This window comes from Drosophila miranda (assembly GCF_003369915.1).
Source record: "Drosophila miranda strain MSH22 chromosome Y unlocalized genomic scaffold, D.miranda_PacBio2.1 Contig_Y3_pilon, whole genome shotgun sequence".
In the NCBI taxonomy this organism is placed as follows: Eukaryota; Metazoa; Arthropoda; class Insecta; order Diptera; family Drosophilidae; genus Drosophila; species Drosophila miranda.
The window spans coordinates 9,962,161-9,988,317 of record NW_022881625.1 but is presented as its reverse complement, the minus strand read 5'-3'; the positions used below and the strand labels follow the sequence as shown (position 1 = coordinate 9,988,317).

Below are 26,157 nucleotides of genomic sequence, written 5' to 3'. Positions count from 1 at the left end.
GAGTGTGCTGCAATATAGCATGGATGCTGCCATGCCCGTCTTGTCCTGCAGTCCCTCTATGATGAATTTGACCACATCGCTCGTGGCCATGTCTGCTTGCGACGCTTCTCTACACCTTGCGACGAAATATTGCAATGCGCTTTCATTATTTGCAATTTTCCGTGCCTCCAGTCGCTTTCCAATGTCCCACGCTGTCACTTTCTTCTCAAAGACGTTGAGCAATTCTGCTCGCATCAATTGCCAAGTCAAAGGCGCCACATGGTCGATGTACGCCTTCGCCGATCCGCCTAGCAGCCGCTTCGCTAATATCCAGCATTTGGACTCGGATACACCATGGAAATTCATAATGTCCTCAAAGTTACTTATCCAACTGGTTACAGAAAATGGACGCATCAACGCCTCAATGTGTGTCAAGTCGATGCAATCTCTCGGCGTTTCCAACTCCATAGCCTCTTTCTCCGTTTTCAATATGCTTAATTTGAGATCAGCTAAGCGCTTGCGAGAAACGTACAATTGTTCCAACTGCTGCAAACGGCGCGATTCTTCTTCGTATTCATCTGATCGCATGGTCAATTTCGAACAAGCGTTGTCTTGTCGCGGCATGAATGCTTCTCGAGCCTTCTGCACATTTTCACCATATTCTTCTGGCGCCGCTTTTACTGCGTGTTGTGCACTACGGTTGTCTCTATCTATCTCGCGCTCAACCGGGACTGCAAAAATGTCTGCCTGCATAGTCTCGTCTGCGCTTGGCGCCGTATTTCCTAGCTCATGCGTGTCTTCCATGATTTTTTTCACTGCTGTACGTAATTGGTGTATGTTGGCATCTTGATCAATATATACGTTATGTCGCTACGCAATATGTCGCTAAGTTCACTTTTGGTTTTCGCTCTTATGTCTGCATTGTTCATCGCTTTTTTTTTTTTTTTTTGGGTAAACCCCACACCTGATATGTAAACTTTTAATAGCACGGTTTTATTATATGTTCTTTTTTCTTGATCGGCGTATTCGAATGAATGTGTGTTGGCATATCGATACTTGTCGAGGACAAGTATCGATATATCGAGTACATTGGTATTTCTTATAATACTATCGATGAGTAAATCTTAAACTAATATTCAAATCTTATAAACTAATATTCATATCTTACAGAATGTAGAATATTTTCAGCCTGTACAAGATTTTCAGCTGTAGAATGTAGAATATTTCAGCCTGTACAAGATTTTCAGCAGTAGAAGCCTGTACAAGATTTTTAGCTGTAGTGTTCAATTTTTGTTTGTTGTTTGATTGATTTTTGAATTGATTGTTGTTGTTTGATTGATTTTGTTGTTCTGAAGGTTTGATCCACCGGTGACCAGGGACGCAGGATGGCTCTAAGCTATAGTATTTATTGTACGAGTAATAATCAACTAGCACATCACTAGCATTTAACCCGTATTCAGAGCAGACTGTAAGTTTAAGTTAGTCTGAAATTGTTTTTATAAACATACGAATAATGAAATTGAACAAAACCCTTAATAATTTGTTGTCAGTAAGTAAGTAGTATATAATGGTTATATAGACAGTAAATATTGTAGAAACGAATATCTTTACTGTATGTACCATTTTGTACCAGAGTAAATATTTTGTAATTGCAAATGTTAGATTTATGCATTCTTGAATTTTCATTTCTTTTTCTTTTCGTTATAATAGTTTTATTATCTTTAATTGGTTTTCTGTTTTCGTTTTGTTTTTTTTTGCATTTGATATGATTCGGTTCAAAATGTGTGTGTTGTTTACGCACATATTATGGTTAATGGTTCTTAATCTTGTTCGTTACTCTTTTGTTACCCTTTTTGTATATCTTTTGTTTTATAAATTAATCTTTAGCTAAGCTGAGGAGCGTAGCGTATCGGATCAAATCAATCAAAAGTTGATGGGTCTAAGGGGCTAGCTAACGAGGCAGTTAATGGCAATGGCAATGGAAATCCAAATGGAAATTTATGCAAACCATGCGGCAAAACTAAAAAAAAAACTAAACTAATAACGCAGAATCATAGACGAGGGGGAACGTTGTGAGTTGCTGCGGACACCGCAACTCTACAGTTATACCCGATACCAAGTCAGTATGGCTCTCCTCCGGCAGACGCCTCTACAGAAAATCAGTCTGAGCGTGACGTCGGGCGCTGCGTAGCCACTGCAAATTGATTTGTTCCTTTTGGCTTGTGAAGGCATAAGCCTCCACAACACTGACCACGACACCATCCCCTGAAGGGACCGCCCCGACGGTTTGTTATCTAATTTCATTATTATCTCAGTTCATTATCACTATTTTCCGATTTTATTACTTCTATTATTATAAGTATTACCAAGACAAACAAAAATGAATACTTATTTTCACCCATTAAAGTAAGAAATAGGCTAAGAAACCCCAAAACAGTAGGCCTTTTTACTTATTAGAACTAAGAGAAGCAACACGTAAGAGAGACGCACACTACGGCCACGCAGCGAAGAGAGACGCACACCACGGCTATACGAAAGCGAAGAGAACCAACCCGAAAGAGATACGCTCTTACGCCCACGCAGCCAACGCAAGGAAGAGAACGGCTATACGCAGACGAAAAGAGACAACATGAAAGAGAGCGAAGCGGCAGAGACGCCGCCGATCGGTCTTACGCCCACGCAGCCGAGGAAAAGAGCCGACGGCGAAGCAGGCAATACACACACGCAGCCATACACCCACGCAGCCTAGGCCGGCAGCCGAAGGCGGCGCAGCAGCGAAGCGGCAGAGAAGCTGCGAAAAAGAAAAGCCGAGGCCTGGCACGGTCCAGCGCGAGCCAAGCTCGGGAGTGATCTCGGAGGGCTGAGCCAGACCGGTTGTGCGGCGGAAGCCAAAATAGATGTGAAAAACTAGCCGTGACCGCGCCGTGTACGCAATAAGCCGTGTTCGCCCGCACGCGGTGAATAAAACCAGCTGTGACCGCACCCACGCGGTGTGCAAAGGAAGCCACCGAAGTGACGAGGACCCGCCGTGGGAGAACAGGACCCAAAGAAGGGACACAAGGGTGAGCCACCTCACGTATGTGAGCTCTGGGGGGATAGATCGGTGCAGTAGGCAGGTATAAGCAGAACATTCCCGCAGTTTCTTTACATATCTATGCCCACATGTTGTTTATGATATTTTTTTTGGCGTTTATTTCCCCGCTGCAGGCGCGGGATTTTAAGTAGGGAAATGATCCGAAAATAATAAAGACACCAACCTCAACCCAATCTCTGTCTCAGAACATTCGCCCGTAGGAGTCACTCACCCCCCTCCCCCTCTCTTCCCTTTTCCCGGGAGGCCCGGCGAAGTGGATGTGAGTCGTGGATTCATGCGGCATTCACCAAGCTGGGTTTTCCCTCTCCCTTTCTCCCCTGGGGACCCGGCGATGCTGGATGTGAGTCGTGGATTCACGCGGCATTCGCAAAGCTGGGTTCCCTCTCCTACACCCTCGCCCGGGGGACCCGGCGACGCAGATGTGAGTCGTGGATCATGCGAGTCCCTCGACTTATGTACAGCTGAGGCTGCTTTCTCTAATACCCCCCAAGCAACAGCCGCCGGCACGTGTCCCAGACGCGCCGGAGAAAAAAACGCGGAAAAAAAAAACCACGCAGCCAGCCACCTACGAGGCAGAAAGAGACGGGGAGAGACGCGAAAAACCACGCGGCCAGCCACCTATGCGACAGAAAGAGACGGGGAGAGACGCCGAAGACACAGCACCGCGTGCCGGGAGAAAATGGCCGCGGACGGCGCCTAAAACTTTGGCACGCGACGGCGACAAAGCGGCACCAGCGACAGAGTAGCAAAGCAGCAGCAGCGGCGCAGCGGCAGAGCAGCAAAGCAGCAGCTGCAGAGCGGAGAAGCAGCAGCGGCAGAGCAACGTGGCAGCGGCAGAGCGGAGAAGGCGCAGCGACAGAGCACCGAGGCAGTGACAGAGCAGCGAGGCAGTGACAGAGCAGCGAGACAGTGACAGAGCAGCCAAGCAGTGACAGAGCAGCCAAGCAGCCAAGCAGCGAAGCAGCGGTAGAACAACGGAGCAGCGAGGGACAGCCGGCGATCGCAGAGGAGCAGCTACATGGCAGAGGAGCCCTCGGCCACAAAGCCATGGCCACGGCCAATATAAGGCGGAGCAGGAACACCGGTCAGGACAGTTGTTACCGAGCAGTCAGACAGTCATTACCGAGCAGTCAGGCGGTTGTTACCGAGCAGTGAGACAGTGGTTACCGAGCAGTCAGACAGTCATTACCGGGCAGTCAGGTAGTTGTTACCGAGCAGTCACACAGTTACCACCGAGCAGTCAGACAGAACCTTTCCCTGTACCGCGCCACGTATCCTTCGACAGGATCATCCAACCCAGTGCTGTGTATCCTAGTACAGGATCACCGATCTAGTACCGTGCCGCGTGCCCTTTGAACAGGATCCCCCACCCCAGTGCCGTGTATCCTAGTATAGGATCACCGATCCAGTACCGTGCCGCGTGTCCTTCGAACAGGACTCTCCACCCAGTGCCGCGTATCCTAGTACAGAAGCCCCAGACCCAGTAGCGTGCTGATAAGGACTCGTACCGGTGTCCCTATTAGTGTACCAGGATCAGGATGAACATCCGCTCGATAGCGTCCCGCAGTAAGCACAAGCTTCAGAGCCTAGCTAAGGAGTTTGGACTAGGAGAAACTGGGACTGTAGAGGACCTACGGAGCCGGATCACCGCATTCATCGCACGCCCTGGGCAGGCGTGCAGGCAAGGCTGGACGACTTGGCTACGCACTTTGGGAACATACCGAGCCCCAGGGACCACCGGAGTCCAGCCACGTCACCCGGGCCAGAGAGCCGGACGAAGATGGAAGACAGCAAGGAGGGACCAAAACTGCGATTAATTGTACCCGAGCTGCCCAGCACGAGCCAAGGATCCACCCACGGATACCGCGAGTCAGCAACCGAGACACCGGCCGCCCAGGACGATCAACCACAACGAGCTGCCCAAGGACCACTCCAAGGAACCAGACCAGAGGCGTCCAGCAAGAACCACGCGCCAGTACCCACTACCGCTGGACCCCTGGCCACGCCTAGCCACCAGACAACCACGGAAGGAGCCACGTCTTCCTCAGGGACATCGGGTCTCACGCCCCGGAGGGGTGAGATCTCGTACTCGTTACTGGCGGACAAACTCCGAAAATGGGGATTTACTTTCGACGGCCACGCGGACCCACTAGCGTTCATCTAAAGGCTCGAGGAGCGAGTGGAATCATACGGCGGGAGCCCAGAGCAGTTGCCGCGAGCCATCTCCGGTCTCCTTACAGGTAAGGCCGAAGGATGGTTCCGAACTTTTCAGATGCAGTGACAGAATTGGACAGACTTTCGGAAAGAATTCCTAGAATTCTTCCTGCCCCCCAGATACTTCCAGCGGCTGGAAGACACCATACGAAGTCGGGAACAGAAGCCCAAGGAATCCTTCCGGGATTAACTTATCGAGTTGCGTCTGATGATGCAACGAGCCCAGTATACTCGGGAACAGGAACTCGAGCGGATATACAAAAATCTCCGTCCGGAGTATCAAATGTACACGCGCAGACAAGATTTCCGATCACTCACAGAATTGACCCAGCTCGTCTCGGCCTACGAAACCGCGCGGGACCGAGACGCACTCCGCAGCATCGGGACCACGCAGAACCATCGACCCCGTGCCGCCGATACCGGCAGTGGAACCAACCCCCAACGGGGCAACACACACGAGACGCCCGGGAAAACCGAGATCGCCAACCGAGGAATCGGCCAGGAGGAAGAGCAAGCGATCGATGTACAACGAGCCTGCCGGAACTGTGGGGAAAACGGCCATTTCAGTGGTGCGTGCACAAACCGACAGAAGCTGTTCTGTTGGGAATGTGGCCACCGAGGGGTCCGGACCATCAACTGCTGCCGGAAACCAGCGTCGAAAACGGGTCGGGTCTCCGCCCAACTGGGACATGGACGGAGGCGCGCACCCAGGATTAGGAGAAACCCACCCATTAAGCATGACCGGAGGAAGGATCACTGCCCTGGTGGACATCAATGGGAGAGCATTTGCGGCCACCCTCGACACGGGAGCCACACGATCCTTCATCAGTGAGCGGCTGGCGAAGGAGATAGGGACGACCGAGAACAGGCGAGAGGTGAGGACCAGGATCCGCCTGGCAGATGGAACCAGGAAGGAGATCAACCAAGCGATAGCAGTCACCGTGCGCCTGGATCAACAAGAAACACAGGTTTCTCTTCTTATACTCCCCACGGTATTAGACGACTTCATCTTGGGGCTCGACTTCCTCTGTGGCATCCGCGCAAGGATCCATTGCGGACGGGCATATCTACAGCTGAAGTTGCAGCAGAAACCCGCCGGGACGATACCATCATGCACCGCCCAGCCTCGCCCACGGTCTGTCACGTTTGCGGACTCCACTGCCATCCGAGACCAGCCGCAGACCAACACCCCACAGCCAACCACGAACCATCCAACCCCAGTGACAACAAAGCCCTACCAGACAAGATCAAGCAACAACCCCAGGACTACGCCACCACAACAGGACACGAAGAAAGCTACGACGGAAAGAACTGCGACACCGATGGAACCAACCATGGCCAGTTCCCCAGCACGAACCCCGACACCAACAGGACAACGCAACAAAAAGTCTTGGGCAGAGACAGCTACGGCTCCACTCGATCAATCCAGGGCCAGCTCGTCGAACCAGGAGTCAACAACAGGACACAGCAGGAAACAAAGGACTTGGGCAGAGACAGCTCCGGCTCCACTGGATCAATCCAGGGCCAGCTCGTCGAACCAGGAGTCACCAACAGGACACAGCAGGAAACAAAGGACTTGGGCAGAGACAGCTACGGCTCCACTGGATCAATCCAGGGCCAGCTCGTCGAACCAGGAGTCACCAACAGGACACCGCAGGACACAAAGGACTTGGGCAGAGACAGCTACGGCTCCACTGGATCAATCCAGGGCCAGCTCGTCAAACCAGGAGTCACCAACAGGACACAGCAGGAAGCAAGGGACTTGGGCAGAGACAGCTACGGCTCCACTGGATCAATCCAGGGCCAGCTCGTCGAACCAGGAGTCACTAACAGGACACAGCAGGAAGCAAGGGACTTGGGCAGAGACAGCTCCGGCTCCACTGGATCAATCCAGGGCCAGCTCGTCGAACCAGGAGTCACCAACAGGACACAGCAGAAAGCAGAAAACTTCGGCAGAGATAGCTTCGGCGCCGCTGGACCAACCCAGGGCCAGCTCATCGAACCGGGAGTCAGCAACAGCACCCATGAATCACCAGAATACTCCAGCAAAGATAGCTGCGGCCCCGCGGGACCACTCCAGGGCCAGCTCATCGAACCGGGAGTCACCACGGAGTAACCCAGCACGACAGACATCACGCCAGCCACGAACCCCGACACCACAGGACGAGACCAGAGAGACTTCGACGACGGACTACCAACTGCAGCCATTAGCCGACGCCGAAATAGCCCGGGAACGAAACCCGTTTCGCCCAGCCGACTCGGATGACTACGAGAATGCGATCTTGGCCGCCATTACCGCCCTGGAACTGGAGGACCTATCGCCGTGGCAGCAAGACCCAGACCCCGAACCACCCCCCACGCCGTGGGCAGGCAAGTTTCTGGAAGAAGAACTGTCGAAATTCGACGGACTAGCTGGAGTCTCCCACATCGCCGAACACACGATAACAATGCGAGACGACAGGCCCGTGAAGCAGCGCTATTTCCCGAAGAACCCGGCCATGCAGAAGATCATCAACGCGCAGGTGGACGAGCTGCTACGGGACGGAAGGATCGAGCCATCCCACAGTCCCCACAGCGCCCCAATCGTCTTGGTAGGAAAGAAGACCGGAGAATTGCGAATGTGCGTGGATTATCGCCAACTAAATGCCCGCTCGGTGCCGGACGCATATCCGCTGCCACGGATTAACCACATTCTCGAGAGACTTCGCCACGCTCGCTACATCTCCACGCTGGACCTCACAAACGGATACTGGCAGATCCCGGTGGCCGAGGGCAGCAGAGAGGCAACAGCATTTACCGTCCCCGGCAGAGGAGTCTTCCAGTGGAAGGTCATGCCTTTCGGCCTGCACTCAGCTCCAGCGACGTTCCAGCGAGCGTTGGACAGCGTCATCGGACCCACCCTGGAGCCATACGCGTTCGCGTATCTCGACGATATCATCGTCATCGGAGCCACGCTAGAAGAACACATCGTCCACCTTCGCGAGGTTTTCAGGAGGCTGCGAGAGGCGAACCTCCGACTGAACAGAAACAAGTGTAGTTTCTTCAGGAAGAGTTTAGTCTACCTCGGCCATGCCATCAGCGAACAAGGCATCCACACGGACCCAGACAAGGTCAGCGCAGTCCAGAAACTAGCACCGCCCACCACACTGAAAGAACTGCGACGCTGCATCGGGATGGCATCCTGGTACCGACGTTTCGTCCCCAACTTCGCCACGGTGGTCCAGCCCATGACCAACCTGCTGAAAAAGGATCAAAAGTGGGAGTGGACAGACGAACAACATCAGGCGTTCGAGACTCTCAAGGAAAAACTCACGCAAGCACCAGTCCTGGCATGCGCCGACTTCGCCGAGCGATTCGTACTCCAAACGGACGCCAGTTCGTATGGCCTCGGAGCAGTATTGACACAACAGATCGACGGAGCAGAAAGAGTCATCGCCTACGCAAGCCGTCGACTACTCAAGGCAGAGGAAAACTACTCGGCCACCGAGAAAGAGTGCCTTGCCATAGTCTGGGCAATCCGGAAGTTCCGATGCTTTCTGGAAGGATACCACTTCGATGTAATCACGGATCACCTCGCCTTGAAGTGGTTGAACTCCATCGATAATCCAACGGGACGCATCGCCCGCTGGGCCTTGGAGCTCCAGCAATATCGGTTTGACATCCACTACCGCCGAGGAAACCAGAACGTTGTGGCTGACGCCCTCTCACGACAACCAGTAGAAACCCTGCAGCGAGCGGACGAAGACCGGGAGCCTTGCCCCTGCCCCTGGCTGCAGATGCTCCGCAAGCGGATCCAGGAACAGCCGGAAGCACACCCGGAGTTCATCATCGAGAGCGACCAAATATACAAACGAGCCAGCAGCAGAACCAGCGAAGAAGACCCTATCAAATGGAAACTATGTGTCCACAGGGACCACCGCCGCCGCGTGCTGGAAGAGTGCCACGGCCATCCGACAGCAGGACACCTCGGAATCAGGAAGACAGCGACACGAATAGCCCAGAGGTACTACTGGCCCGGACTGCACCGAGATATCGCCCGATATATCCAGCAGTGCACCAAGTGCCAGCAGTACAAGGTGAGTCAAACCAAACAAGGAGGGACGTTGCACACCCGCCAAGCCCAAGAACCACTGGACATCGACTGCGCCGACTTCATTGGACCATTGCCCCGATCCAAACACGGCAATACTATGTTGCTGGTGTTCTTCGACGCCTTCAGCAAGTGGGCGGAGTTGGTCCCACTACGCAAGGCCACCACCGCACTACTGGAGACCGCTTTCCGGGAACGGATCCTGAGCCGCTTCGGAACCCCACGGAAATTCGTATGCGACAACGGGACCCAATTCACAAGTCGCTCCTTCCGAAAGTTCTGCAAACTAGCAGGCATGGAATTGGAGTATACGGCGCCCTATACGCCACAACAAAACCCCACGGAACGAGCCAACAGGACGATCAAAACCATGATCGCCCAGTACATCGATGGAGACCAGCGGACATGGGACGAGCTGCTGCCCGAACTCAGCCTAGCCATCAACAGCAGCACATCGGACACCACAGGCTTCAGCCCAGCATTCATCGTACTCGGCCGGGAACCTCGGTTGCCTGGAGCCTTGTACGAAGAGACTAGGCGAAGTGACAGAGACCCCAACCAACAAGGCCAAGCGACTCAAGCAAATCTTCGCCATCGTACAAGAAAATACCCAGCAGGCATCACAGACGCAGAGCAGGACCTACAACCTACGTCGACGCGAATGGAGACCCACGATCGGGACGCTCGTGATGCTACGCCAACATCACCTGTCCAAAGCGGCGGACAACTTCGCTGCCAAACTGGCTCCCAAATATGAGGGGCCTTACAAATAATTAAATTTATTTCTCCCACCATAGCACGACTCCAGAAGCATCCAGGAAGACAACGACGAACGGCCGGACTAGCCGACCTCAAGGCCTACCACGACAACGAGCACACACTCACCAGCGAAAACGAAGAAGACAACGATGAGGACGACCCCAGCACCAGGAAAACCGCGAGTTCATGAGGGCCACTTATGGTAGTGCGCTGCCGTAATGTCCTCGCCCCACAAGAAACAACCGCGTACACACGCAGTAAGATAGCTTAACTCCCCTTAAGGGATTAGAGTAAGAAATAGCCAGAAACTAGAAAATGCACCGATCAGGGAAACCCAGGGCACAGGGCACATCAGTGGCACAGGTCAGGTTCTAACCAAACAAGGTTTCTTCCCCCCACCAGATCCGACATGGACAACCCAAGGACGAGCGACGCACAGCCTCTAGAGGCAGAGGATGGCACGGAGGGGCATCCTAGGGGTGCGTCGCCGCCCAGCTCAAGGCAACCACCTTCCACGACCAGCCAACCACAAGCAAGACACCACTCCCCGACCCCGCAAGCAGAACCGGGCAACACCACACAGCATGGACCATCAACAGGAGAACCCAAACGGCCCGATCCCGGACACCAGCTGGGACGACGGGTGGCACGCCAGACTGCACGAGTGGGACGCGCAGGAGGAGGTGGCAGCCCCGGAAAGAAGGGAGAATCCCGATTGGCAGCCGCTGGACCACGCACCAATGAAGTGGCTATCGCCAGTTCCCACCGACCACAACGCCCCGAACCCGGAACCGACGAGCTGCACGGCCGGAGAGGCCGAACCAGGAAACCCGAGCCAACCAAAGGAGGACAGCGACCTGTCATTGGGCTTGAAAGAGGCAGAAGTGGGCGGACTGCTCACAGCGTTCGAGGAGATGCCCGAGCTAAACGCGCTGCAGGAGGAGCAGGAATGGCCAATCGCCCCAGTCGCCTGGCGGGTAAGCACGCCTGACCGCCGCATCCCGCAAAGCCTGCTGGAAGGCGCCAGCGCTCAGGCAAACGCGGCGCGTCACGGGCGCAGCCGGATTCGCAGCCTAGAACACCACGACGGCTAACGCTTCCGCGTATGCATCAGCGGAAATTTGGTGCGCATTCACCGCGCCCCACCCCGAAGTAGGAAGGGAGTGTGAAGGCATAAGCCTCCACAACACTGACCACGACACCATCCCCTGAAGGGATCGCCCCGACGGCTTGTTATCTAATTTCATTATTATCTCAGTTCATTATCACTATTATCCGATTTTATTACTTCTATTATTATTAGTATTACCAAGACAAACAACAATGAATCCTTATTTTCACCCATTAAAGTAAGAAATAAGCTAAGAAACCCCAAAACAGTAGGCCTTTTTATTATACCCGATACTCAAAATGAGAATTGGGGTATATTAGATTTGTGGTAAAAGTGGATGTGTGTAACGTCCAGAAGGAATCGTTTCCGACCCCATCAAGTATATATATTCTTGATCAGCATCAATAGCCGAGTCGATTGAACCCTGTCTGTCTGTCCGTCTGTCCGTCTGTCCGTCTGTCCGTCCGTCCGTCCGTCCGTCCGTCCGTCCGTCCCCTTCAGCGCCTAGTGCTCAAAGACTATAAAAGCTAGAGCAACGATGTTTTGGATCCAGACTTCTGTGATATGTCACTGCTACAAAAATATTTCAGATGCAGCCAATATTACGTTTCTCATAAATATCGAGATTGCATCTTCTATATCATCGGGACTTTTTATTTCCGTGTTGAGGTTGATTCTACTATCTAGTTCGGCTTGAAATACTTCAACGCAAGAGCCTCGAGGGAGAATTTGTTGCTTCATAGTTTTGATTTGAGAAGAATGATGCACTGATGCTACAATTGGCAGGTGATCCGAGGAGAGTTCATATTTAGTTTCGACTGACAGCTTGTTTTGCGCAATCCCGTTGACAATGAAAAAGTCGAGAGCAGAAGGTGTAAGGCGAGTGTTGTAGGCATCATTTTTACGCGCTAAAAAGTGAATTTTGAGTTTTGTGCTGTAAAATGGACACATCGAACAACGTACGCCTGCAACTTCAGCAGCAGCAGGCACGCAAATCGAATCAAAACATTCAGGTCTATGTGCGCGTTAGGTGCCCCATCTACGGGTAGTAGATCGCCCAATAATTTTCAGTGGTCTCATCGGTCATATACTCGGAATCGCTGGGCGATCTTGTATCCGGCACCGCTGATTTTGTGCGTGGCTTCTTGTTCGAGCGTGTGCCAATGCTGCGTCTGCCCAATCCCCCGCTGCGACGCAATATGTTGTCCAGGACGCGGACCCGTTTTAGTGGCGACTTGGACGCCTTCAGCTGGCTGTTGGCCAGCCGCTGTGCGGTAGACGGCGACGGGCGTATCGAATTCAGAGAGCTCATGAGGCTGCGCTTGGCGTTGGGAGTCCGATACCCCGAAGAGCTCGCGGCTGCTGATGGATTCAGTCGCTTGTGCAGATTCCCAGTGCTCTTGGTCATATTGGGAGTGATCAGCTGGATTGTTGGGGTCTTGCGCAACGACATTGTCGAGGTCGACATTGAGGACATGTTCTTCAAAGAAGCAGGCCGTACTCCGAGAAGAGGTGATGAAGGTTCTACCCGAGAAGGACTCCGAATTCACTGAGGCATCGATGAAGAACGTTCCCTATCTACGTGCCTGCATCAAAGAGTCACAACGGATCTATCCTTTGGTCATCGGCAATGTCCGATTTCTCAATCGGGACAGCGTTTTGAGCGGATACCAAGTGCCAGCTGGTACCTGTGTGTCGATGGTTCCCCTGAGCTTGCTATCAAGCGAGGAGCACTTCCCCAAGGCTGCTGAGTTCTTGCCAGAGCGTTGAATTCGTAACGCCACAGACTCCAACGGGCAATGCCCGGCAAATGACTTGAAGCTGAAGAATCCGTTTGTGTTCTTGCCCTTCGGATTTGGACCCCGGATGTGCGTTGGAAAGCGCATCGTGGACATGGAGCTGGAGCTGGGCATCGCTCGACTCATTCGGAACTTTAGCATCGAGTTCAATCATCCCACGGAGAACGCTTTCCGCTCCTCCCTGATCAATTCGCCCAACAGTAAACACATTTCTCATCCTAAATTATCTTTACAACTGGAAAACCTTGAAGGAACTTATTTGCAATATAAAGTAGGTGTTTTTTTGGCCGCACGTCAATCAGAATCAACTTGTTTTGTGCTTTGAGGCATGAGGCAAATCAAGCACACAAAATTTTCATTGTGCAATTTGTGCCAACACGAGAGGCGTCACTTATCTGTGCGGAGGCATTTTCCTTGAGCAACACATTGTGCAATCGAAATCCTGCACACATCACATAAATTCCTTCCATTCGCGAATACAAGACCCATTCCTATTGGCTATGGTTGACCCAGCCTCCATCAAGGGAGAGATCCTTGAGATGACTGGCGAGCATGTGGAGCAGCTCCATTCAATGTGGTCCGTCATGTTCGAGCCGAAGTCATGCGAGGACTTTCTGCACAAACTCAAGGCGCACGCGGATAATTTCTATACGGATCTGCTGACCGAGTCGCGGGAGAAGCAGGCGGCCATCCTGGATGACATAGCCGCACTCCGAGCCGAGGCCAGCGACCTCACCCGACTCCTCCATGAGACGGTCCAGCTGAAGCTGGACAAAAACATTGAGCATCTGCGCGAGGAGCTCTCGAAACGTCGGGCGGAGATCGGGGAGCTGCTGCTCCAGCAGGAGCAGCTCTGCGAAGAGCTGGGCGCACTGCCGCGCCCTCTACTGGCGGACCCGCTGCCCCTGCCCGATGAGATGGACGGCCTACTGAACGATCTGAGCCACAATCTAACACCAGAGACACTAGAGCGGCTGCGGCAGATGCGCAACAGTTATGCCGAGCAGATCCAGGAGCTGCGCTCCAAAATCCATGACATGCGCGAGAAGATCTACGTGCTGTGGGATCGCCTCCAGGAGACGGACGAGAGCGCCATGCGACGAGTGCGCGAGTGCACCGAGAATACGCAGCGCACCTATGACATCCTCCATTCGGAGCTGCAGCGCTGCCTGGCACTGCGCAGCCAGAACCTCAAGACGTTCATCGAGCAGCTGCGCGTCGAGATAAGCAAGTGGTGGGATCTAACGCTCAAGAGCCAGCAGGAGCGCAAGCGTTTCTCCAACTACTACAATAAGTATTACAACGAAGACCTGTTGGAGCTGCACGAGATGGAGCTGGATGATCTGAAGAGCTTCTACACGTGCAACAAGGAGATTTTCGATCTGTACGAGAGCCGTGCAGAACTTTGGTCCCGCATGCAGGCTCTAGAGGCAAAGGCCAACGAGCCGAATTGTTTCAACAATCGTGGCGGCCAGCTCCTTAAAGAGGAAAAGGAACGCAAGGCCATCACCTCGAAGCTGCCCAAGATTGAGCAGCAGATCACTGAACTGGTGCACGCCTATGAGGTGCAATCGCATGGCCCGTTTCTGGTTTATGGCGAGAACATACTGGAGCTGATGGCTGGCGAATGGGAGAACTATCGGCAGGCCAAGCAGAGCTCGGCCCGCAAGAAGGCCCCGCCCACCACGAGGACGGGCAGCAGCAGCAAATTGATGATGCCACCGCCGACTGCCGGTTCAACGGCCCCTCCCACGCCCCGAACTTTGCAGAACATGTCCTCAATGTCGACCTCGACAATGTCGTTGCGCAAGACCCCAACAATCCAGCTGATCACTCCCAATATGACCAAGAGCACTGGGAATCTGCACAAGCGACTGAATCCATCAGCAGCCGCCAGCTCTTCGGGGTATCGGACTCCCAACGCCAAGCGCAGCCTCATAAGCTCTCTGAATTCGATACGCCCGTCGCCGTCTACCACACAGCGGCTGGCCAACAGCCAGCTGAAGGCGTCCAAGTCGCCACTAAAGCGGGTCCGCGTCCTGGACAACATATTGCGTCGCAGCGGGGGATTGGGCAGACGCAGCATTGGCACACGCTCGAACAAGAAGCCACGCACAAAATCAGCGGTGCCGGATGAGACCGATGAGACCACTGAAAATGACCGCGAAGCCAAGATCTCCTATGAAGAATTGGTGCCCACGAGTCGCTCCTCAGTGCTGCCCGTCGGCGGGGCTCAGCATCAGCGCAATCGCGTGGCTGTGCCACTAATTCGCCATGTCCTCGTAAACCACAATTCGGTGGCGTCGGCCGCCAACACACCGTCAAAGCAGGCGGTCAATCAGGAGGAGAGGCCTCGATTTGGCAATCAATTGAAGCTCACATCGCCACGTGAAAGTCGCATGTGGCCGAATCCACGATGAGATTATTGGAATTTTTATTTGCGTTTTATGTTTGATTTTATTTTTTGTACCTTTATCTGTTTATCTCTGTTTCATTTATTTTCGATGTTGGCCCAATAAAAATTAAATTACCTTCAAGAAGGACAACCGAACCAAAAAAAAAAAAAAAAGATATAAAAAAGCGCTAAAGATTAGCTTGTTTATATTATTATCAGGCTCAAAACTTTCGGCAGTATACCATTCCATGCCCAATAAATTAAATTTGGCCAAAAAATCTGATGCCATAATTATGGCGATTTATTTGTTTCATTTCATTGAGAGTCAGACCAATCATAATACTATATTCCTAGATGAATATGCAAGTCGATTTAGCCATGTCCGTCTATCCATCTTATACCTGTTTCTATTCAAACTAGTCTCTCAGTTTTGAAGCTCATTAAGTTTCATGAATACACAGATCATTCGTCTAAACAGAGCACATCGAATGACATATAAACGAAGTATCGATAGAACCTACAAATATAAACATATATAAGGAACGACAATATCAATAGCTATCATAGAGAACGAAGTATTGATAATGGCATGGAAGAGGATCTACCTTTGAACATGTAGAACCTACAAACATAAAAATCAATAAGGAACCACATTATATAGCTATCATATGAACGACGTTTTGATATTGGTCCTGTTTCAGACCTACCTTTAAACATGTAAAACCTACAAACATAAACATCAATAAGGCTCTGAATTGTTGACATGGAAAGCTTACCTTTCCCAACAATTGAAGTGTTCATATCTCTTGGTAAGTGCTGTAGAACCTGTATATAATTGTTTACCAGCAAATTTCTAATCAGTTGTGCAACTGATTAGATATCATATTTGCAAGTCATCATGATACTCAAACATTTTCTAGGGAATGGTGGGGTATATTATATTTGACGTCGTTTAAAAAATGGAAAAAAATCCTATAGAAAATTGATTTCCTTAAAAGTTACAATCATTTGTGCGTTAAACATGGCGATGGAATAGCTATTAAAATATCGATAAACTGAACTTTAATTCCTGCACATCAAAAGTAATTCCATATTACTTATATTATGATTATACGAATGATTTTTCATCTCTTTAATCAATTCCTGCAATGATTTCATTGCGTAATATTTATGCGAACTTTACCAAATCGCCTTTTCTGCGCCTCAGTTGAGTTTTTGTTGCGGACGAGTTAAGATCATAGAAAAGGCAAAAATATGTTGAAAATGCGTCCGTAGTGGAATTGCCGTAGCTCACAAGCAAGTGGCGGCCGTCTTTTTCAGTGGACAGCAGGCTAGAGGATAGAAGCTGGCAATGATTTGGTATGTAAAATGCCTCAATAGCGATCATTTCCAGCGCCGGCAGACCACAGCTGCTGCAGCTCTAACCCGAGACGATGCAGAGTGGCAGCAGGCGCGTCCCTTCAGGCAGGTGCCTCGGGCCAATTTGATATCTCTGATTCCCAAAATGTTCATGCCAGGGGGTAAATATAAGAACAAGGACCTTGCGGAGTTGATAATGGCCATGCGCGAAGACTATGGCAGCATTCATGTTGTGCCAGGCATCATGGGAGGACCTCCCATGTTGAGTACACACAATCCCAAGGACTTCGAGGTAGTATTCCGGCACGAGGGCACGTGGCCAAATCGGCCTGGCGCCGACGCTCTTTTGTACCATCGGCAGACGCACAGAAAGGATTTCTTTCAGGGCGTCGAGGGCGTCGCACCCACCCAAGGAAAGGCGTGGGGCGACTTTCGATCGGCTGTAAATCCAGTCCTCATGCAGCCCAAGAACGCGAGGCTTTACTACAAGAAAATGTCCCAGGTCAATCAGGAATTTGTGCAGCGGTAGGCCATTCCACAAATGTGTTTCTTTAAATACTTAAAAACTGTTTTCCATTTAAAGCATTAAATCCATCCGTGATGCCAGCACTCTAGAGGTTCCTGATAACTTCATAGACACCATCAATCGCTGGACCCTGGAGTCAGTCTCGGTCGTGGCATTGGACAGGCAGTTGGGACTGCTGAAGGAGTCGAACAAAAGGATCGAAGCCACAAAGCTTTTCCACCTCTTGGAAGATTTCTTTAAAGTATCTGCTGATCTGGAGCTGAAGCCCTCCGCCTGGCGCATGTTCAAAACGCCCAAACTGATGAAAATGATGAACATTCTCGACACCATTCTGTACATTATATCGGCATATATTGATGAGGCGGTAGAGCGATTGGAGAAGGAAGCCAAAGAGGGTGTTGTCCGTCCTGTGAACGAGCAGAGTGTACTGGAAAAGCTGCTCAAGGTCGACAAGAAGGTGGCCACAATCATGGCCATGGACATGCTAATGGCCGGAGTTGATACCGTACGTACTCTGCAGATCACGTAATAATCAGAGATTGATATAATTCGATATTTTTTCAGACCTCTAGCACATTTACAGGGGTCATGCTCTGCCTTGCCAAGAATCCCGAAAAGCAGGCCATACTCCGAGAGGAGGTGATGAAGATACTACCCGAGAAGGACTCGGATTTCACGGAGGAATCCATGAAGAACGTTCCCTATTTGCGTGCCAGCATCAAAGAGTCGCATCGGATGTACCCGCTGGCTGTTATGAATGCCCGAGTTCTCAATCGGGATAGCGTTTTGAGTGGATACCAAGTGCCAGCTGGTACCTGTGTGTCGATGATTCCCCTGAGCTTGCTATCAAGCGAGGAGCACTTCCCCAAGGCTGCTGAGTTCCTGCCAGAACGTTGGATTCGTAACGCCACAGACTCCACCGGGCAATGCCCGGCAAATGACTTGAAGCTAAAGAATCCGTTTGTGTTCTTGCCCTTCGGATTTGGACCCCGGATGTGCGTTGGAAAGCGCATCGTGGACATGGAGCTGGAGCTGGGCATCGCCCGGCTCCTTCGGAACTTCAACATCGAGTTCAATCACTCCACGGAAAAAGCCTTCCGCAGTGAACTGATCAGCTTTCCCAACATACCGCTCAAGTTCAAGTTCACGGATTTGGCCAACTGAGCCGTTCAATTATTCAATATTAGACGGGTGTCTTCATCGTAGCGAATGTGTTCGATATACTCATATTCACGTTCTATTTTCCTATCTTCTATATACAATAGAATACATTTGATGTATATGCATACGAGGTTGTATATTTATGAATGTTTCCCTTTGTTTGCGGGCAGTAAGCACATTTCTCATCCTAAATTATCTTTACAACTGGAAAACCTTGAAGGAACTTATTTGCAATATAAAGTAGGTGTTTTTTTGGCCGCACGTCAATCAGAATCCACTTGTTTTGTGCTTTGAGGCGTGAGGCAAATCAAGCACACAAAATTTTCATTGTGGAATTTGTGCCAACACGAGAGGCGTCACTTATCTGTGCGGAGGCATTTTCCTTGAGCAACACATTGTGCAATCGAAATCCTGCACACATAACATAAATTCCTTCCATTCGCGAATACAAGACCCATTCCTATTGGCTATGGTTGACCCAACCTCCATCAAGGGAGAGATCCTTGAGATGACTGGCGATCATGTGGAGCAGCTCCATTCAATGTGGTCCCTCATGTTCGAGCCGAAGACATGCGAGGACTTTCTGCACAAACTCAAGGCGCACGCGGATAATTTCTATACGGATCTGCTGACCGAGTCGCGGGAGAAGCAGGCGGCCATCCTGGATGACATAGCCGCACTCCGAGCCGAGGCCAGCGACCTTACCCGACTCCTCCATGAGACGGACATTGGTCAGAGGCCCGACGATGTGCCACTGATCATATGGCAGCTGAAGCTGGACAAAAGCATTGAGCATCTGCGCGAGGAGCTCTCGAAACGTCGGGCGGAGATCGGGGAGCTGCTGCTCCAGCAGGAGCAGCTCAGCGAAGAGCTGGGCGCACTGCCGCTCCCTCTACTGGCGGACCCGATGCCCCTGCCCGATGAGATGGACGGCTTTCGCGACCATCTCGACAACCTGCGCTCTCAGCGCGCAGTGCGCCAGACGGAGCTGGACCAGCTGCGCAAGGCCATCAAGCATGACATGAAGATGCTCGAGCTGATGCCCCAGACCGATGCAGAGGATCGCCTACTGAACGATCTGAGCCACAATCTAACACCAGAGACACTAGAGCGGCTGCGGCAGATGCGCAACAGTTATGCCGAGCAGATCCAGGAGCTGCGCTCCAAAATCCATGACATGCTGTGCTGTGGGATCGCCTCCAGGAGACGGACGAGAGCGCCATGCGACGAGTGCGCGAGTGCACCGAGAATACGCAGCGCACCTATGACATCCTCCATTCGGAGCTGCAGCGCTGCCAGGCACTGCGCAGCCAGAACCTCAAGACGTTCATCGAGCAGCTGCGCGTCGAGATAAGCAAGTGGTGGGATCTAACGCTCAAGAGCCAGCAGGAGCGCAAGCGTTTCTCCAACTACTACAATAAGTATTACAACGAAGACCTGTTGGAGCTGCACGAGCTGGAGCTGGATGATCTGAAGAGCTTCTACACGTGCAACAAGGAGATTTTCGATCTGTACGAAAGCCGTGCAGAACTTTGGTCCCGCATGCAGGCTCTAGAGGCAAAGGCCAACGAGCCGAATCGTTTCAACAATCGTGGCGGCCAGTTCCTTAAAGAGGGAAAGGAACGCAAGGCCATCACCTCGAAGCTGCCCAAGATTGAGCAGCAGATCACTGAACTGGTGCACGCCTATGAGGTGCAATCGCATGGCCCGTTTCTGGTTTATGGCGAGAACATACTGGAGCTGATGGCTGGCGAATGGGAGAACTATCGGCAGGCCAAGCAGAGCTCGGCCCGCAAGAAGGCCCCGCCCACCACGAGGCCGGGCAGCAGCAGCAAATTGATGATGCCACCGCCGACTGCCGGTTTAACGGCCCCTCGCACGCCCCGAACTTTGAAGACCATGTCCTCAATGTCGACCTCGACAATGTCGTTGCGCAAGACCCCAACAATCCAGCTGATCACTCCCAATATGACCAAGAGCACTGGTAATCTGCACAAGCGACTAAATCCATCAGCAGCCGCCAGCTCTTCGGGGTATCGGACTCCCAACGCCAAGCGCAGCCTCATGAGCGCTCTGAATTAGATACGCCCGTCGCCGTCTACCGCACAGCGGCTGGCCAACAGCCAGCTGAAGGCGTCCAAGTCGCCACTAAAGCGGGTCCGCGTCCTGGACAACATATTGCGTCGCAGCGGGAGATTGGGCAGACGCAGCATTGGCACACGCTCGAACAAGAAGCCACGCACAAAATCAGCGGTGCCGGATACAAGATCGCCCAGCGATTCCGGGATCTCCTATGAAGAATTGGTGCCCACGAGTCGCTCCTCAGTGCTGCCCGTCGGCGGGGCTCAGCATCAGCGCAATCGCGTGGCTGTGCCACGAATTCGCCATGTCCTCGTAAACCACAATTCGGTGGCGTCGGCCGCCAACACACCATCAAAGCAGGCGGTCAATCAGGAGGAGAGGCCTCGATTTGGCAATCAATTGAAGCTCCCATCGCCACGTGAAAGTCGCATGTGGCCGAATCCACGATGAGATTATTGGAATTTTTATTTGCGTTTTATGTTTGATTTCATTTTTTGTACCTTTATCTGTTTATCTCTGTTTCATTTATTTTCGATGTTGGCCCAATAAAAATTAAATTACCTTCAAGAAGGACAACCGAAACAAAATAACAAGATATAAAAAAGCGCTTGTTTATATTATTATCAGGCCCAAAACTTTCGGCAGTCTACCGACCATTCCATGCCCAATAAATTAAATTTGGCCAAAAAATCTGATGCCATAATTATGGCGATTTATTTGTTTCATTTCATTGAGAGTCAGATCAATCATAATACTATATTCCTAAATATTCCGTAGAAGGTATAACATAGTCGATCAAATAGCAGTCTATATTAAAAAAATATGGCAAATGTTTACAATTATTTCTGTTTGGCATTCGCACGCTCCCGCGAACGTGTTTTGGCACTCTCTCTCTCTCTTGTTCTGTTTGTGCTCTGTTATCGGTCAGCTCTTTTTGCAACAAAGCTCTCGCAGGCCTTTCAAATAGCTAGCTTATGGAATGATTTAGCAGTATAGCTCTGGCAGTGAATGAATTAAGTTCCTAACAAGCAAAATGTTGAAAGTGCGCAGCGGTCTATCTATAATTCAGGCGCAAAAAGCAGCCCTCTCTGTCAGCAGTCCGCTGGTAAATATAGAGTATACATATAGATCCGATATCACAGTGATATACGTTTTTAAATCTCTTGTAGCGTTGGCAGACCACAGCAGCTGTAGCAGAGCCCAGAAATGATGCAGAGTGGCTACAAGCTCGTCCCTTTGATCAGATTCCTAGTACAACTTTTCTGTCTACTGTTCGGAATTTTATGCCTGGAGGAAAATATAGCAAACTGGACATTGTGAAATTGTTCAAAGCTTTGCAAGACGACTATGGAAACATATTATATTTACCAGGTATGATGGGAGGTACGTCATACCTGATGACTCACAATCCCAAGGACTTCGAGGTCGTGTTCCGGAACGAAGGAGTGTGGCCGCATCGGCCTGGCAGCGATACTCTTCGCTATCATCGGAAACTCATAGAAAGGATTTCTTCCAGGGAGTGGAGGGAGCTTTACCCACACAAGGAAAAACCTGGAGCGACTTTCGATCGGCTATAAATCCTGTCCTAATGCAGCCGAAGAACGTGCGGCTTTACTATAAGAAGATGTCCCAAGTGAACCAGGAGTTTGTGCAACGGTGCGTATGACTGATAATAAATCCCTGTTTACGCTCAAGTATGTTCTCCCCCCTTCACAGTATTAAAGCACTCCGTGATATCGATACCCAGGAAGCTCCAGATGATTTCTTAAACGTTATAAATCGGTGGACCCTCGAGTCAGTCTCTGTGGTGGCTCTGGACAAGCAGTTGGGACTGCTCAAAGAGTCGGGCGATAAAGACCAGGCTGTGTTACTTTTCAAGTACCTGGACGATTTTTTTGAATTAACAGCCGATCTGGAGATGAAGCCCTCCATCTGGCGTTACGTTAAAACACCTAAGCTAATGAAGCTAATGAAGTCCCTAGATGGTGTTCAAGAAATAACTTCAGCGTATGTAGACGAAGCTATAGAGCGTCTAGAGAAAGAGGCCAAGGAGGGTGTTGTCCGCCCTGAGAGCGAGCAGAGTGTACTGGAAAAGCTGCTCAAGATCGACAAAAAGGTGGCGACGGTTATGGCCATGGACATGCTAATGGCCGGAGTGGATACCGTACGTAGTCTGTTGTTCTCATACTTACCCTTATCTCATACATCCTTTTTTCCAGACCTCAAGTACATTTACAGCGGCCTTGCTGTGCCTTGCCAAGAATCCAGAGAAGCAGGCTTTACTCCGAGAGGAGGTGATGAAGGTTCTACCCGAAAAGGACTCCGAGTTCACCGAGGCATCGATGAAGAACGTTCCCTATCTACGTGCCTGCATCAAAGAGTCACAACGGATCTATCCTTTGGTCATCGGCAAAGGCCGATTTCTCAATCGGGACAGCGTTTTGAGCGGATACCAAGTGCCAGCTGGTACCTGTGTGTCGATGGTTCCCCTGAGCTTGCTATCAAGCGAGGAGCACTTCCCCAAGGCTGCTGAGTTCCTGCCAGAACGTTGGATTCGTAACGCCACAGACTCCAACGGGCAATGCCCGGCAAATGACTTGAAGCTGAAGAATCCGTTTGTGTTCTTGCCCTTCGGATTTGGACCCCGGATGTGCGTTGGAAAGCGCATCGTCGACATGGAGCTTGAGCTGGGCATCGCTCGACTCATTCGGAACTTTAGCATCGAGTTCAATCATCCCACGGAGAACGCTTTCCGCTCCTCCCTGATCAATTTGCCCAACAGTAAACACATTTCTCATCCTAAATTATCTTTACAACTGGAAAACCTTGAAGGAACTTATTTGCAATATAAAGTAGGTGTTTTTTTGGCCGCACGTCAATCAGAATCAACTTGTTTTGTGCTTTGAGGCATGAGGCAAAAATTTCACACAAAATTTTCATTGTGCAATTTGTGCCAACACGAGAGGCGTCACTTATCTGTGCGGAGGCATTTCCTTGAGCAACACATTGTGCAATCGAAATCCTGCACACATCACATAAATTCCTTCCATTCGAGAACACAAGACCCATTCCTATTGGCTATGGTTGACCCAACCTCCATCAAGGGAGAGATCCTTGAGATGACTGGCGAGCATGTGGAGCAGCTCCATTCAATGTGGTCCCTCATGTTCGAGCCGAAGACATGCGAGGACTTTCTGCACAAACTCAAGGCGCACGCGGATAATTTCTATACGGATCTGCTGACCGAGTCGCGGGAGAAGCAGGCGGCCATCCTGCATGACATAGCCGCACTCCGAGCCGAGGCCAGCGACCTCACCCGACTCCTCCATGAGACGGTGGACATTGGTCAGAGGCCCGACGATGTGCCACTGATCATATGGCAGCTGAAGCTGGACAAAAGCATTGAGCATCTGCGCGAGGAGCTCTCGAAACGTCGGGCGGAGATCGGGGAGCTGCTGCTCCAGCAGGAGCAGCTCTGCGAAGAGCTGGGCGCACTGCCGCTCCCTCTACTGGCGGACCCGCTGCCCCTGCCCGATGAGATGGACGGCCTACTGAACGATCTGAGCCACAATCTAACACCAGAGACACTAGAGCGGCTGCGGCAGATGCGCAACAGTTATGCCGAGCAGATCCAGGAGCTGCGCTCCAAAATCCATGACATGCGCGAGAAGATCTACGTGCTGTGGGATCGCCTCCAGGAGACGGACGAGAGCGCCATGCGACGAGTGCGCGAGTGCACCGAGAATACGCAGCGCACCTATGACATCCTCCATTCGGAGCTGCAGCGCTGCCTGGCACTGCGCAGCCAGAACCTCAAGACGTTCATCGAGCAGCTGCGCGTCGAGATAAGCAAGTGGTGGGATCTAACGCTCAAGAGCCAGCAGGAGCGCAAGCGTTTCTCCAACTACTACAATAAGTATTACAACGAAGACCTGTTGGAGCTGCACGAGCTGGAGCTGGATGATCTGAAGAGCTTCTACACGTGCAACAAGGAGATTTTCGATCTGTACGAGAGCCGTGCAGAACTTTGGTCCCGCATGCAGGCTCTAGAGGCAAAGGCCAACGAGCCGAATCGTTTCAACAATCGTGGCGGCCAGCTCCTTAAAGAGGAAAAGGAACGCAAGGCCATCACCTCGAAGCTGCCCAAGATTGAGCAGCAGATCACTGAACTGGTGCACGCCTATGAGGTGCAATCGCATGGCCCGTTTCTGGTTTATGGCGAGAACATACTGGAGCTGATGGCTGGCGAATGGGAGAACTATCGGCAGGCCAAGCAGAGCTCGGCCCGCAAGAAGGCCCCGCCCACCACGAGGCCGGGCAGCAGCAGCAAATTGATGATGCCACCGCCGACTGCCGGTTTAACGGCCCCTCGCACGCCCCGAACTTTGAAGACCATGTCCTCAATGTCGACCTCGACAATGTCGTTGCGCAAGACCCCAACAATCCAGCTGATTACTCCCAATATGACCAAGAGCACTGGTAATCTGCACAAGCGACTAAATCCATCAGCAGCCGCCAGCTCTTCGGGGTATCGGACTCCCAACGCCAAGCGCAGCCTCATGAGCGCTCTGAATTCGATACGCCCGTCGCCGTCTACCGCACAGCGGCTGGCCAACAGCCAGCTGAAGGCGTCCAAGTCGCCACTAAAGCGGGTCCGCGTCCTGGACAACATATTGCGTCGCAGCGGGAGATTGGGCAGACGCAGCATTGGCACACGCTCGAACAAGAAGCCACGCACAAAATCAGCGGTGCCGGATACAAGATCGCCCAGCGATTCCGGGATCTCCTATGAAGAATTGGTGCCCACGAGTCGCTCCTCAGTGCTGCCCGTCGGCGGGGCTCAGCATCAGCGCAATCGCGTGGCTGTGCCACGAATTCGCCATGTCCTCGTAAACCACAATTCGGTGGCGTCGGCCGCCAACACACCGTCAAAGCAGGCGGTCAATCAGGAGGAGAGGCCTCGATTTGGCAATCAATTGAAGCTCCCATCGCCACGTGAAAGTCGCATGTGGCCGAATCCACGATGAGATTATTGGAATTTTTATTTGCGTTTTATGTTTGATTTTATTTTTTGTACCTTTATCTGTTTATCTCTGTTTCATTTATTTTCGATGTTGGCCCAATAAAAATTAAATTACCTTCAAGAAGGACAACCGAACCAAAAAAAAAATAACAAGATATAAAAAAGCGCTAAAGATTAGCTTGTTTATATTATTATCAGGCCCATAACTTTCGGCAGTCTACCGACCATTCCATGCCCAATAAATTAAATTTGGCCAAAAAATCTGATGCCATAATTATGGCGATTTATTTGTTTCATTTCATTGAGAGTCAGATCAATCATAATACTATATTCCTAAATATTCCGTAGAAGGTATAACATAGTCGATCAAATAGCAGTCTATATTAAAAAAATATGGCAAATGTTTACAATTATTTCTGTTTGGCATTCGCACGCTCCCGCGAACGTGTTTTGGCACTCTCTCTCTCTTTCTCTTGTTCTGTTTGTGCTCTGTTATCGGTCAGCTCTTTTTGCAACAAAGCTCTCGCAGGCCTTTCAAATAGCTAGCTTATGGAATGATTTAGCA

At 51.2% G+C, this 26,157-nt stretch overlaps 2 protein-coding genes and 1 pseudogene across 2 annotated transcripts; all 3 read left to right on the top strand.

Moving 5' to 3' along the window:
- Positions 1 to 2,372: 2,372 nt before the first annotated feature.
- LOC117194670 lies at positions 2,373 to 11,513 on the top strand. Its single transcript, XM_033399182.1, has 2 exons — positions 2,373 to 3,041; positions 10,539 to 11,513. The coding sequence occupies exon 2, from the start codon at positions 10,592 to 10,594 to the stop codon at positions 11,228 to 11,230; it is 639 nt and encodes a 212-aa protein (XP_033255073.1). The 5' UTR covers positions 2,373 to 3,041; positions 10,539 to 10,591; the 3' UTR covers positions 11,231 to 11,513.
- Positions 11,514 to 13,140: 1,627 nt separating this feature from the next.
- LOC117194862 (probable cytochrome P450 12a5, mitochondrial) lies at positions 13,141 to 18,617 on the top strand. Its single transcript, XM_033399328.1, has 6 exons — positions 13,141 to 13,246; positions 15,171 to 15,366; positions 16,717 to 16,771; positions 16,835 to 17,325; positions 17,384 to 17,831; positions 17,891 to 18,617. Exons 1-6 carry the CDS (start codon positions 13,141 to 13,143, stop codon positions 18,488 to 18,490), a joined length of 1,896 nt encoding a protein of 631 aa, XP_033255219.1. The 3' UTR covers positions 18,491 to 18,617.
- Positions 18,618 to 21,549: 2,932 nt separating this feature from the next.
- LOC117194861 lies at positions 21,550 to 25,949 on the top strand (annotated as a pseudogene).
- Positions 25,950 to 26,157: the final 208 nt, after the last annotated feature.